The 15,873-nt window shown below is 35.8% G+C and overlaps 1 protein-coding gene across 1 annotated transcript in view; it reads left to right on the top strand.

Moving 5' to 3' along the window:
* LOC306866379 (synaptotagmin-9-like) overlaps positions 1 to 13,985 on the top strand; it is a 34,705-nt gene extending 20,720 nt beyond the window's left edge. Inside the window, exons 4-7 of the mRNA XM_079411557.1 lie at positions 6,738 to 6,858; positions 9,132 to 9,303; positions 10,179 to 10,308; positions 12,293 to 13,985. Coding sequence (XP_079267683.1) covers positions 6,738 to 6,858; positions 9,132 to 9,303; positions 10,179 to 10,308; positions 12,293 to 12,364 — 495 coding nt within the window. The 3' untranslated portion in view covers positions 12,365 to 13,985. The remainder of the gene's footprint in view (positions 1 to 6,737; positions 6,859 to 9,131; positions 9,304 to 10,178; positions 10,309 to 12,292) is intronic.
* The last annotated feature ends 1,888 nt before the right edge of the window (positions 13,986 to 15,873 follow it).

The raw sequence follows: 15,873 nt of genomic DNA, 5'->3' as shown, positions 1-15,873 counted from the left end.
TCCCGTGAACTGCCAAAATACAGACAGCACATCACATGTCCCACCAGAGAAAGTAATATATTGGACCACTGTTACACAGAGATAAAGAACACATTTCACTCAGTTCCACGAGCAGCTTTAGGACTCTCTGATCACTGTTTGGTTCATCTTATTCCGACCTACAGTCAGAAACTTAAATCTGCAAAGCCTGTATTAAGATCTGTTGAAAGTTGGACTAATGAAACCGAGCGGGATCTAAAAACCTGTTTCTCTCTCACTGATTGGTCTGTTTTTGAAGCCGCTGCCATCGATCTGGACGAGCTCACAGAGACTGTAACATCTTATATCAGTTTCTGTGAGGATATGTGCATTCCTAACAGGACTCATCTAATCTACAACAATGACAAACCATGGTTCACTGCAAAACTCAGGACAGCTCTGTCAGGCTAAAGAAGATGCTTACAGAAAGGGGGATAAAGTCTTGTACAAACAGGCCAAATACACACTGGAAAAGGAGATCAGCGTGGCAAAGAGGAAATGTTCTGACAAGCTAAGGAAAAAATTTATCTTCCAGGGATCCTGCTTCAGTGTGGAAAGGAATGAAGGCTATCACCAGTTACAAGACACCATCCCCCAGCACTCTGGAGAATCAACACCTGGCAGACGACTTGAACGAGTTTTATTGTCGTTTTGAAAAATCACCCCACACCCGCCCTGAACACCTCTCCACACAACCATTAACACCTCCAGCAACCCTCCTCTCCCCCACACCTACAATTCAAATCAGCGAAGAAGATGTGTGCCAGGTCTTCAGGAAGAACAAAAGAAGGAAAGCACCAGGCCCAGATGGTGTGTCACTAGCCTGTCTGAAAATCTGTGCTGACCAGCTGGCCCCCATCTTCACACAGATCTTCAACAGATCACTGGAGCTGTGTGAAGTCCCCTCATATCTTCAAACGCTCCACCATCATCCCCGTCCCAAAGAAACCCAAAATTACTGGACTTAATGACTACAGACATGTGGCCCTAACGTCTGTAGCCATGAAATCATTTGAAAGATTGGTTTTGGCTTATCTGAAGGACATCACTGGTCCCTTACTGGACCCCCTGCAGTTTGCCTACAGAGCAAACAGGTCTGTGGATGATGCTGTCAACATGGGACTGCACTTCATCCTGAAGCATCTGGACAGACCAGGGACTTGTGTGAGGATCCTGTTTGTGGACTTCAGCTCCGCTTTTAACACCATCACGGAAACCCTTCAGAATAAACTAACCCAGCTCTCCGTCCCCACCTCTGTCTGTCAGTGGATCAACAGCTTCCTGACAGACAGACAGCAGCTAGTAAAGCTTGGTAAATTCACATCCAGAACTCGTACCATCAGCACTGGAGCTCCTCAAGGCTGCGTACTCTCCCCACTGCTCTTTTCCCTCTACACCAATGACTGCACATCTAAAGACCCCTCTGTCAAGCCCCACGACACCACACTGATCGGCCTCATCCAGGATGGTGACGAGTCTGCTTACAGACAGGAGGTTAAGGAGTTGGCTGTCTGGTGCAGTCTTAACAACCTGGAGCTTAACACGCTCAAAACTGTGGAGATGATTGTGGACTTCAGGAGAAACTCCCCTGCACTCCCCCCACTCACCATCATGAACAGCACTGTGACTGCAGTGGAGTCATTCAGATTCCTGGGCACCACCATCTCCCAGGACCTGAAGTGGGATATTCACATAGACTCCATTGTCAGAAAGGCCCAGCAGAGGTTGTACTTTCTTCGCCAGCTGAGGAAGTTCAACCTGCCACAGGAGCTGCTGAAACAGTTCTACTCCGCCATCATTGAATCCATCCTCTGCACTTCAATAACTGTCTGGTTCAGCTCAGCTACCAAATCTGATCTCAGAAGAGTAGTCCGGACTGCTGAGCGAATCATTGGTACAACCCTCCCCACTCTCCAAGAGCTGTACTTATCCAGAGTGAGCAAAAGGGCTGGTAAAATCACTCTGGAGCCCTCACATCCAGCACACCCCCTCTTTGAACTGTTACCATCTGGTCGACGTTACAGAGCTCTGAGCACCAGAACGACCAGACACAGGAATACAAATATAATACATTATCCATTCACCATACTCTCTTATTTTATTTTTATTTTATAATTTCTAATTTGCACATACTTGACCTGTACATACATAGTTGGCTATATAATATATTGTGTTTTTGCTGCTTTGTACATTGCCTATTTGGATATTTGTATATTATTCTTTCATTATCTGTGTCCTATCCTGTTGCTGTCTTTCTGTTGCACTGTGGAGCTTCTGTCACTACAACAAATTCCTTGTATGTGTAAACATACTTGGCCAATAAAGCTCATTCAGATTCTGTCATAGGTATCAAACAGAATTACTGCATAATAAGACAAAATACAAGTTTGAAAATAAAACCAGTTGAGTCTGCTATTAAACCACCCCCCATCCTCCCCGTTACCATTCAAAAAACATAAACAGATTCCCATGAACTATGGCAGATCAAACCAAGAACAAACCTTGATCTGCCAGCACCCCTTAATATGGTCCGTGGCGTCAACAAAAACCTGCACATTACTGTAGCACCAGCATTTGGCCCCATAGTCACATATTGACTAGGTAGTATCGCCATTAAAAAATAAATAAATAAAAAATAAATAAAAGAAAGAAAGAGAAGGAATAAAACAAATAAAATAACATCATAATCTGTAAGTGATACTGTATGCACAATGAAAGCTTCTAGTAACTATGAATTAAGAAGTGAACATTAAAGTGAACAGTGAAAGACACGGTCACCTAACCATTTAGAGCATCTCTTCTCCGATTAGACAGCAAATGTTCACCTGAAGCTCACTGAGAGTTGGTGGATGAAAGGGATCTGAGAAAAACTCTTGCTTCTTCTTGGCAGTATAGCATTTTAGGTTCACCTTGATTGAGAATGACCTTCAGCGTTGCAGGATAAGGAAGAAAATTCTGGATGCCAGCTTCTCTCATTTCCTTCCTAATTGGCGCAAATGCATTTCTTCTTTTTGCGGTGACCAGAGAAAAATCTGGAAAGAAAGGCCGCGTTGCTCCGTCAGATGTTTTCACCGGGGCATGAAGTCTGGTGGCCCGCAGAATGAGCTCCCTGTCTGTGTACCGCAGCAGTTTAAAGATGAAAACCCGTGGTTTAGCGCGATCTGAGGAGACCCTTGTGTACACGCGATGCGCTCTCTCCACTTCAATCTCTTTGCCCGCCAGAGACGGGAGCCACGTCGGTAGCAATCTTTTCAAAAAGCCCATAGGGTCGTCCTTTTCGGAACATTCAGGCAATCCAACCAGATGCAGATTGCTGCGCCTATTGCGATCCTGTAAATCCACAACCTGTTGCTCGAGCGCGGGAACGTGCCTATCGTGATCTGCGACAACTTTCTTTTGTTCTCTCATCTCCCCTGTAAGAAGATCCAGTTTAGGGTAGCGACTGAACAACTGACATGTGAGAAGCGAACTCGTTTCGCATCGCCGTCAACTCGGTTCTTAGAATGTCCTCAAAGTGTGTAACAGTGTTCGCCATCTTGTCCATCATATCACTTGAGTTTGGTAGCTTGGATTTTTTCTTAATCGGAGAAGCCGACGGAGACAACTCCTGCTGTTTCCGATTGTATGCCATCACGGAAAGTATTATTAATGAATAAAACTTAAAATAAACAAAAAATATCAGCAAAAAGGGGTCAAACGTACAGAGCTCTACTCAAGTGCGACTAGGTTCATGAGCACGTCACGTGACACTCTTTATTTGCTATTTTTAATTACTTTGGCACATTTATTTCCTTATTTTCAAAGATATATTCTCTGAAGACAGTTCTTAAAATCTTAAAATGTTTTTTTAAATTTATAAACTCTACCTTTCAAAAGTTTGGGGTTGCTAAGATTTTTCATGTTTTTGAAAAAATAATTGCAAAAAAAGAAACATTTTGAAAAAGTTATACTCACCAAGGCTGCATTTATATGATACAGTAAAAACAGTAATGGGAAATATTGTTAACATTCCAAATAACTTTTTTTCTATTTGAAAATATTTTAAAATGTCATTTATTCCTGTGATGCAAAGCTGAATTTTCAGTCTTCAGTCTCAGATGATTTTTTTCAGAAATAATTTTAATATGAAAGAAACATTTCTAATTATAATGAATATGATAGAAATATTTCTAATTGTAATGAATGTTGAAAACAGTTGTTCTGCTTAATCTTTAGTGGAAAAGTGATACATTTTTCTAGGATTCTTTGATTATTAGAAAGTTTTGATCAATTTAATGCATCCTTGCCTATAATAAAAGTCTATTAAAAAAAACTACTCACCCACATGTACCACATGTCTGTAGTCATTAAGTAATTTTGGGTTTCTTTGGGACGGGGATGATGGTGGAGCGTTTGAAGAGAGATATTATATCCGTGGGGGGGAAGAAAGATATTGGAGGCTAAGTAATGATAAAAGTTCTAACATGCTCTCAGCAACACTACACACCACTCTGATCCCAGTGCAGATCGTGTCCATTAACATAGATCAGTTAATAATTGACAGCACGTGAAAGTTCTGGCAGCTGTGGGATCGGCCAGTGCTTGGCTGCCATGCATTAAAGGCCCATTTGGGTTCAGCACACACTTTGATTCATTACTAATGTATGGCTGTCGTCTTCTCTTCCATTCGGTTTTGTCATTGCATTAACACACTGAGATGAACCACAGAGCTGCATGTGTGCATAACAGTTGACCGCTGGTGACCCACAAACTACATAGTCACCTAGATCACATTGGTTATATCACGATTGTGCTCTAGGGTGATGCATTTAACCCTGGTTTGCTTCAGAGGGATTGTCCAAGCAGTTAGTTAAGCTGGTTAGCATAGTCTGTTAGTTTAGTCCATCTTTTTCCATTGACCACGCAAAATGTATAATATTAAAAAAAAAAAAAAAAAAAATACACACATATATACTGCTGGCCAAAAGTTCGGAATAAAGTTTTGTTTTTTGTTTTTGCTCATCAAGGCTTCATTTATTTGATCAAAAATACAGTAAACCAATTTTATTATAAAATATTTTTACAATTTAAAATAACTTTTTAAAATGTATTTATTCCTGTGGTGGCAAAGCTGCATTTTTACCTGATTATTATCAATGTTGTAAACCGTTTTTGCTGCTTAATATTTTTGTGAAAACAGTGATACACTACTACTCAACAATGTTTACAAAAAGTACAAAGAAAAATTAATTAGTACTTTTATTCAGCAAGTATACATTAAAGTAACCAAGAAGTGACAGTAAATACATCTATAATGTTACAAAAGTTTTATATTTCAAATAAATGCTGTTCTTTTGAACTTTCTATTTAAATAATCCTAAAAATGTATCATTATTTTCACACAAAAAAATAAAAATAGTAATAAACAGCAAAAACTGTTTTCAACACTGATATTATTTAGAACTATTATTAATAATTGAGCTGCAAATCAGCATGTTAGAATGATTTCTGAAGGATCATGTGACACTGAAGACTGCAATAATGATGCTGAAAAGTCCGTTTTGCATCACAGGAATAAATTACATTATGACGTTTATTAAAATAGAAAACTTATTTTAGATGGTAATAATATTTCAGAATATTACTGTATTTTTTATCAAATAAATACCGCCTTGGTAAGCATAAGAGACTTCTTTCAGCAGCATAAAAAAAAATCACAGTCATATACAGCAGTACATCAGCTTGTGAAAGACTTGAAATGTGTGCGTTCTTCTGGTGCCATCAGCTAGTTAGTGCTGTTATACTTCTGTCGTATTCAAATAAACAGTCATTATCATAAATTTGAGTGGTGTGTGTGTGACAACATCACCACTAAAGCGATAGTTTATGCTTTGTTAGCTCCCAATACATTGAGGCTCATTATGATGAGATGTTAATTATGGATTGCATTTTTAGTTTGTTATACGAACGTCTCTAATTTAAAAAAAAAAAGTGCAGATTGCGTCTATTTTCAGAAGTGATAATTAGACAGCAGGTTTCTGCTCGCTGTTAAGAGTGGATAGCAAAGTGCAAAAACAGGATTCCCTTGAGGTGAAACACTTCTCTGTTCCCATTAGTCTGTATTGAGTGCTTATGATATGTCAGACAACCATAATAATGTTTTATTTCTGAAACTGTATTGTATGCTGTTTTCCCTTTGATATCAATTTATAGTATTTCTTGCACCAAAAACAGGTGTAATTTAACTGTACATGACTGTTTTCTACCCTCTTTCTAACCTTTAAATATGAACAGGCTGTTGTTGTATGTGTAATGAGTTGCAGTGTTTGCTGTGGGGTCAAATATGATTGGCACTGAACTATTCTTCAATAGCAGTGTCTTTGCCAAACTTGAATTACAGTGTGACACATTCATAAAGCGATGTGTCCCTTTCAGCTTTCTGAATGAAGAAACTCCTAAATATAAATATACAATTTTGGGGTTTAACACTTTAAATGAACATTTTGAGCAAACACCAACAACAATTAAGCATTCTGTACAAGTTGCATCCAGGAAAGTGTTTCTTTATATGATACTGCATACTGCTATGGATTGAAGGAATAGACCTAAATAGACCGTTGTAATGAATAGAAGTTCAGGGAAGGCTTGGTAAATGTTGTTTAATTTGCACTAAATCAGCTTTTATGATACGATTCTTTAAGTTAATGTCTCCTGTTTCTGTTTCGCTGTGTCTCTTCTAGGATAATGTGGATCTGGGAGATCTGATGTTTTCTCTTTGTTACTTGCCAACTGCCGGCCGACTGACAATAACGATAATTAAAGCCAGAAATCTTAAAGCCATGGACATCACAGGAGCGTCTGGTAGGCTCCCCATCGTCCTCACCTCTAAATGACTTATTGTCTCAGCAGTAATGATTTTTTGGTGTCATCATGACATGTTAAAACATAGGGCGCCCTGGGCTCTCTAAAAGAGCATTGATTTAATCAACCAAACACTTGAGAATGTGGCAGGAGATTTTACATACACAAGTAGTTATGTGGGGTTGGGCAAAATCCAGAATATCTTTTGTAGTTCATCTAACTACAAGTAACACACAGGAAGTTGCACTGGAGTAACAGTCAGAGCAGGTTGAAAAGAAGAGCATTTAAAGGGGTCATATGATGCTATTTTAAAGATCATTATTTTGTGTATTTGGTGTAACAGAATATGTTGACATGCTTTAATGTTCAAAAAACACATAATTTTTCAAATACTGTACATTATTGTAGGTCCTCTATGCCCCGCCTCTCTCAAACGCGTCGTTTTCTACAAAACCCCTCCTTCCGACAAGTGCAGTCTGCTCTGATTGGCCAACTGACCCAGTGCATTGTGATTGGCGAACACCACAAGCAGGCGTCAGAAACTCCCTTGCTATAATTGCGAGCTTCAGTTTTCAAGTTAGTTTTATCAGTTCAAGCCCGAGAGGGGAACAGAGTCGTGTGACAGACACAGTGATGATGCTCGTATGTATTTGCAGTACACAAGCTGCAATTAAGACAATTTCTGACGGGCTGTACACTCCGCTGTGATGTGACCCTGTTACCCTCACACACACACACACACGACGAGTTAAGCGCAAAACTCAAATACTTGAACTAATAACAAAACATACTTACAGTCGCTGATTCAGAAGCGCCAGATTGTCATAGCAAAGTCGTAATTGACCCTTTTTTTTTTAGAAATAGCCTTTGTGGATAGACAGCCTTGTACTGTCCTAGCTTCACAAAACGGTCGTGCATAAAATGCGTAGCACAAATTCAAACATTTGGGTTGTGCTGTTGTGTTGTAAATAATCTTAAACTATGATTCCTAATTGCATCTACTTTCGGAAGGCCAAATAAAGTGCTTTTGCTTTCTCATAGAAACACACAGCGTCTCCCTGTCATGGCTGCATCAACACTACTGCGGTTACTGAAACCATGCTCTCTTTCTTTGCGTGAACATTTGAGCGGCATTACCAAATATTTCCACATCGTGACGTAGACATGTGGGGGTCGGTTTGAATGAGCCATTTGAGGGGGGTGTAGCAGAGTCTTAACTTTTATAAAGAATATCTCTTTGGGTTTGAGATTTTTGTCTTTGCAACTTGAGGGATCTTAGCTATGCACAAACATCTTGTAACACTCCAAAGAGAAAGGAAAACTTGAAATCGCATCATATGACCCCTTTAAGAACATTTACAGAAGTGCTTTTCCAACTTGGTGCATCAAAATAAAATAAATATTTAAATAAAAATAATAAATAAATAACAAAAGTAACTATTTTGTAAACAAAATATTAGCTTTTTTATATATTTATTATGAAATAATTATAATGTGTGTTTGCGTATGTATTTGTGTGTGTATATAAAATGAATACAAATTCTATAAATGAAATATATAAAATTGTATAATTATTATTATGTAAATTATAAAAACAATTATAGAAATAAACAATATATAAATAAAATAATTGTATTGCTATTTATTTTATCTTTTTACAATGTAAAAATATTTAGTTTTTTTATATTTTCTAAATATTTATTTTATTATTAACAGTTTTTGATAGATAGATATTTGCACAAATCTTTATACATATCAGTCCATTTTTATTCACTTTTCTAAATTCAAATTCTAGATAGATTTTTCTGCATCCTGTTTGAACCCCATTTCATATGGAGGGCCAAATTTCTCTAAAATAAATCATTAAATGTTGATTATATAAAAATAAATCATTTAATACATAAATAAATAAATGCATAAATTCATTCATGTATTCATTCATTCATTTATTAATTAATCAATTTATTTGTTTGTTTATTCATTCACACTCATGCACTAACAATGGAATCCATACTTGTGATTTATTTATTTACATGAAGACAACTGTAAATGAAAATGATATACTAATAAATAATTATAATAAATAATTAAATAACAAAGAAACAAACATTTATGTAGTTAATTATGAATTTAATGATTTATTTATATATTTTAACATATTTCATTTTGAGTAATTTGGCCCTCCATAATTTCATATTCAGCTGGGAAAAAAATGTAAAGCCATTTTTAATTCGGTTCTAAATGGCTATTTATGTGCCTTTTCTGTCTTTAAGATCCTTATGTAAAGGTTTCTCTAATGTGTGACGGCCGGAGACTGAAGAAAAGGAAAACATCAACGAAAAGGAACACTCTCAATCCTGTCTACAATGAAGCCATTGTTTTTGATGTTCCACCTGAGAACATCGACCAAATAAGTCTTTTAATAGCAGTAATGGACTATGACCGGTAAGAAACTAATGTGTCTTAGTAGCTTTTAACTTTAAACTAGCGACATTACTCACATCATAGTATTATATCATTGTCACATTTACATCTGAAGAAATGATCAAACACATTTGAATATGTCGCAAACTGATTTGTTCAAATGATTCATTTACATGAAGAGATTCAGAAAATTACTGATTCATTGTTAATGCACAGTGTATTACACCTTTAAAAAATGCCTTGAATTGAGCTTTAATATAGCTAGTTGCCTTTTATTAGTAGGCTATCTTGTACTAGCCTGTTGACAAGACCAACATATGCAAGCAGCAAGCATCCAAAGCAGCATATATCAGCTTGGTCTTGTTAGGTAAGCCTGTCTTTTCAAAGTCGCTACACTATTGTTAGCCCTTCAGTTTTAGCAGAGCTAATCCAAACGTACAGCTAGCAGCGTGGAGGGAGCTAGTGAGTGTTCACTGTCGAATTTGAACTGAAAAAGACTCATTTAAATTAAATATGCTTTTGATTTTTGCCAAGCACAGTACTCAGAGACTATAGAAGTTTATTCTTAGTGCTGGTGGGTGATCTGAGGAACAGCCTGAGCTGTATATTCCCAATGCAGCCAGAGATTCATATCAGATTTAGATCACTGTCCTGTTTGAGAAGTACGAACCGCAGCATTTCGGTGTCTCATCGCTGCTGCACAAACAAATGAATAGAGAACGGATGGCAACAGAGAGACCTAGTGTCCTTGTGATGCATAGAGTGAAAGGTATATAAAAATATCTAGTAAAAATCATCATATTTTTCACTTTAAAGTTGGAAAAGAGGCATTGTTTGTGGGGTGTCATGGTTCAGCTGTCACATTTTAAACTTGGATATGCTGTTCTCATTCACAGCGTAGGTCACAATGAGGTTATTGGCGTGTGTCATGTGGGAAACCGAGCTCAGAGTTTGGGACGCGATCACTGGAATGAGATGCTCACGTACCCACGCAAACCCATCGCCCGCTGGCATCTGCTTGTAGAGGTAATGTTGAGCTTACCATTAGCACTTTATTTCAATTTCAACAGAATGATTTGTTTTCTGAGAAGTGTTTGGCGACCTAGATTCACTAACAGCCTGTTAATTACATTTGCTGATGTTTTGAGGTCTTCTGAATCAACCTTTTAAATTTACTCTTGGATCCAGGGCTTTATTCTTCCAGATCATATAAATAATAAAAGGCATATTCAAATGTTAATAGACATATCCATTTTGCAAGCTAAAAGGCACAATGCCATCTTTTGGGAAAAAGCTGAAGAAGCCCACAATATGTTAAAATGTCCTCGTGCATAGCAATGGGAAAGATTATATAGTTAGAATGACATTTCAATCCCTTCTATGCTGTAAATGCCTGTTGGTGCTATTACATTTGCTTTAACTCCCATTTTATATGATCTTATTTTATTTTTGGATTTATTTGCTATACTTTTTTTTATTATTATTTGTTTATTTTTATTTGCTTTTATTATCAATTTTAGACATTTACATTTATTTTTAATATAATATTTTATGTATTTTGTATATTTTATTATTTTTGTGTTTTTTTATTTAGTTTATTACTTATGTGTATTATACTCTATTTTCAATATACATTGTTTTCAAAGTTGTGGAAAATACACACAGACATCACATACTTTGATATTACTTTTGATTTACCTCCCATTTTATATTGTTTTGTTTTGATAATTTTTCATAAAAAAAATATTTTATTTAAATTTAATTTTTTCTTTACTTTTTTATAATAGTATTTTTATGTATTTATTAGGTTTTTATATAATTTTTGTCTTTTATTATTTAGTTTATTGCTTGTTTGGATCATACACTATTTTTATGTACATTCTTTTTATAGTTCTCATAAAATACACACATCTTAGTCTTATTTATATTCTTATTTATATACAGAATATCTAGTCTTATTTTAGTCTTATGGTGTTTAGGAACAGTAGTATCCTACGTCCTCCTCATTGTCTCACTGTGACTCTTGGTGTGGCAAGTGTCTAACAGCAAATAGGTGTAGTTATGCACTATAATAACAAACTCTACTGCATTTGGCTTCCTGACATCAGAGATTTTTGAATAAGTAATTTTGCTGCTTAAATTCAGATGTTTTTGTTTTATTTTTAGGATTGGGAAGAAAGTGTTCTGAAAGTTTCAGTATGTTTACATAAGATTCTATTTCTCATCATATTCTGCCTTTATTACATCATGCAAAACAGCATTGCAGAAGTTATTGGAGTCAACCAAACCTATGAAAGTTTGCTGAGGAAACAAACCATAAAAGCTAGTGAAAAGTTATTTCAGGTGATAAGATTTGGTCAGAAAATTCCAGTGTAATGGCTTGTTTATGTTTACCTCCAATCCCTTTGAGGAATCCCATAAAGTCTCTTTTAGGTTAACACTCATTTTCATCATCTTTCCTTTTTTTTTTTTTTTTAAAGCTTTTCACACATTACTGCTCTGAAATCTTGTCTTGAAATCTTTGACCTCTCAGGAGCACAGACTACACATCTTCAATAATTCACAATCCCTGTTCTCCTCAACCATGTTATGCTCCCGGAGCCGCCATAACATTAAACAAACGGGAAGCCAAAACCTCTATAGCCGCAGCACAACTCGCATAAACAAATCTCATTTTAGAAGACGGAGGTCAGCATTACGTCAAGCAAATCAAAGACATTTTAGGGAAATCTGAGGACGGTGAGAGGGTTTCGTGAAGATTTCAGCTGACTTTTGCAGCCGTGGCACAGCCGCAATTGATTCGAAGGCAAAAACGAGCCATTCGGGCGCTAAGAGGGCCATTGTGGCAGTACACTCATAATGACATTGCAGCACTTGGGCCCTTCAGTGTCACGGAATTCAATTTGGTTTCCTCCCACGATGTGTATTACGTGTGCGCTTTAAATATGATTTTCTGCATCTGATCTGATTTGAGTTCTCCTCAGCTAACCCTGATTTTTCTCTCTGGCAGTGGGTTGGTCAGAGCACGGCCGGCGGGAGCCAAGGCTCCTGTAATTCCCTGAGGACACCTCCTTCCCCGTAATAGATGCTGTCAAATTTCGGCCATGGAGACACCCGGCATGGTCCAATTCACAACTTTAATAAAAAGGAAGGAGCAAAAGAGGGAAAAATATCTCGGTTCTGTTAAAGGTCACTTTAAATGTGTGCACACACTCAATGCAGTAAACACCCAGGACTCTTTAGCTGTAAGGTTTCCTGGATAGAAGAAGAGTGTTAGGTCCACTGCATGTGAAGCGACTGTGTGTGAGCAGTATTTGGTTATAAAATGAGCCTTGAACATTGTTCTGCTTTTGTTGAAAACTTTAGTTGAGAGGTAAGTATTTTTGACATTGTCATGTTTTATGTATCTGTATAACACATTGTAATACACTGATATTGTTTGAAGTGTAGTGCATGGGGTCTATTTTGTGGTATTTTATTGTAAAGTCTTACAGTATAAAAATATATAAGAAATGCATAAACCTCGAGTCATGATTTATGCCAAAACTAAATACTGTAAAGAAACAGAAACTTTTAAAAGTAATAATAATAATGTTTATCATTCCAAGAACTTTGAGAGTAAGATTTTTAATGTTGTTGAAGAAGGTCTCTTATGCTCATCAAGGCTGCATTTATTTGATCAAAAATACAGAAAAACAGTAATATTGGGATATATTATTACAATTAAAATGAACTTTTAATTATTTGATGTATTTAAGAAGTAATGTATTCCTGTGATGATGGGGTGGGCAATATACCGGTAGACACGATTAACCGATTTTGTTAACCGATTAATGAGATTTTGGACTATCGTCTGCTATGTAGTCACGAAAACTGTGTTTTTAAGCATTGTGGTTCAAAAACAAGTGATTTTTAAGCTGTTGAAAAGCAATCAGTAACAAAAGAAAACTCCTTTCAGAGAGGCACACATGTGAAGACTGCTCGTACAGCGCGGGAGTTATTTTTGCCAATTTATAGGCCTTGAACAGTTAAATGCACACACTTGTATGTGTCAAAATGCCCATCTTTGCAAGTATCCTCTTAAATTTAAGTCTTAGCTGAGAAAGAAAACGTGTGTAACAGTATATTGGATCCGGGTAGCTCTTAAAGTGACAGCAGCCTAATATTCCTGCTGTCTGTCATTCATGTTAATCAAACAACAAAAGAGAAAATCTCTCACTGCTCTTGACTAAATCACTTTTGTTACTTTAATAAGAAATATACATTTAATTTGCACAGTGATGAATATGCAGTGTTTTTATACATTTGATTACTTTATACAGTGTATGTAGCATTTCTTATTTAAAACATAACTATATTGTGATATATATTGCTACAGTGAAATACAATTTCTCATATTGTGGTGTAAGATTTTGGTCATATCGCCCACCCCTAGTGATGGCAAAGCTCAATTTTCAGCACCCAATCAGAAATCACTGCAGAAATCATTTTAATATGCTGACTTGGTGCTCAAGAAACATTTATTGGGATTATTAATATTGAAAAAAAATTGCCCTGCTTTATTTGTATTTTTATTTACTTGTTGAAATAATTAACAATGAAGAGTATTTGTTTGAAATAGAAATCTTTTGTAACATTATGAATGTCTTTACTGTCACTTTTGATCAATTTAATGCATCCTTACTAAATAAAACAATTAATTTCTTAAAAAAAAAATTGTACTGACCCAAAACTTTTGACCGGTAGTCTGTTCTTATGTTTTTTTGTTTTTGTTTGTTTGTTTGTCCCATTGATGTATGAATCTGGTTTTACAGAGAAGACCTAGCCAAGAAAGACCAGACAGTATAAAATTATTACGTAAATACACAAAGCAATTTAAAAAACACACACGCATATAAATATGAATAAAGAAAGAATTGCTACAATAGTTACAATACAACAACCTGATGCTTCATTTAATGCTAAAAGGTATCCCTAAGAAAATAATTTGTATCCAATATCTGTATGCAGAGTATTGCTAAAAAGCCATATGCTGCACTGTAGGAGGGTTATTCGTGTTTGCTGATATTTCTTACAGTTTAGGATGCTGCTTCAGAAAGTTATTAATAGGAGTTTGTCTCTGTAAAGGCAAAAACACCAAAAGTAATGTTTTGCTTTCTTGAATGAGCAGAGCAATGAAAGAGGTCTAAGAATTGAAGCTGAGCTTTCACTGTAATTTTTGCTCTCATGATTCACCCACTCGCCCTCACTCTTTTTAGATGGTGTCATCAGGCCCTGACCACACATGACTGATGCTCATCTATCCTGAAATCAGTCGAGGGTAAAAGATCTTATACTGAGGTCCCTGACAAAAACTAAAGAAATTGCAATCTGTAAGATAAGATGATTGATGGCTCTTCAATCAATGTCCTGCTGCACTAAGGCTTCCTGACGTGTGGAGAGACCTGGGTTCATATCGGTGCGAGGGGTCCAAACTTTTAAAATGATGCTTGTCATACTGTGCTTTTTACCGGAGTCAGCAGGCAAGGACTGATGATAGAAAAGATGCTTGGCAGGTGGAGATCACAATTACTGACAGCTGGTAGTGAGAGCTGATTGCCAAAGACGCACGTAGAACTTCAGTCAGGAAGATTCAAGAAGCAAGAGGCTTCCAATGTTATTGATAAGAATGGAGTGCTTACTGGACATATTTATATCTCAGTTGTTTGAAATACAATTAAAAAAATTATGAAGTAAAATTATTATTATATAATGTTTTCTGAAGAAAATATAAGAAATTTACTTAAAATTAAGCTACATTGTAGGGTTGTCGCAATATCAAAATTTCAGTAATCGATACCAATAACAGAAACTTTTTGTTGTACTGGACATATTTATATAATCTGTTTGAGATACAATTTTAAAAACTATAGTAAAATTATCATTATATTTTTTCTGAAGAAATATGAAACGAGTAATTTACTTGAAATTGAGCTTTAAAAAAAACATTGTAGGGTTATCACAATATAAAAATTTAAATATTCCAATACCAGTAAAAGTTTGCAATTGCCAAAATTAGTTCTGATACCACAGCTAAAACCAATTGAACACACTTTTTTAAAGTTAAATTATTACATTGAAACAACGTCATTTTTAAATATTGTTAATATTTATATTGAAATTAACCAATTACATTTTATTTGGCCCTTTAAGTATTTGTCAATTATTATTTTTTAAAATATTTACATTAATATTTATATTTAAATAAACTAATTAAATTATACTTGACCTAACTATATTTATCAATTAGGCAAAATTGATTATTTTTAAATATTTATGTGAAATATCAATAATAACAAACTAAATCCCTTCAAGTATGTCACTTAAGCAAACATAGCTTAGCTTTTTTAATATTTACATTAATATTTAGATTATTAACATGGTTTCATTTTCACACACTCACACACATTCTATATAGTTCTAAACCATTTTCTATTTTTCTCATCAACGCCGTTTAATCAATATGTCTCTGTTCTACTGCAAAATGTTTTAAGGTATTAAATGTGTGTTGTTACATGCCAAAGTGCAATACTTATGGTTAGGGGTTTGTTC

Source organism: Barbus barbus, assembly GCF_936440315.1.
Source record: "Barbus barbus genome assembly, chromosome: 48".
Lineage (NCBI taxonomy): Eukaryota > Metazoa > Chordata > Actinopteri > Cypriniformes > Cyprinidae > Barbus > Barbus barbus.
The sequence above is the reverse complement of the archived record's forward strand: the minus strand, read 5'-3'. Positions and strand labels throughout refer to the sequence as shown.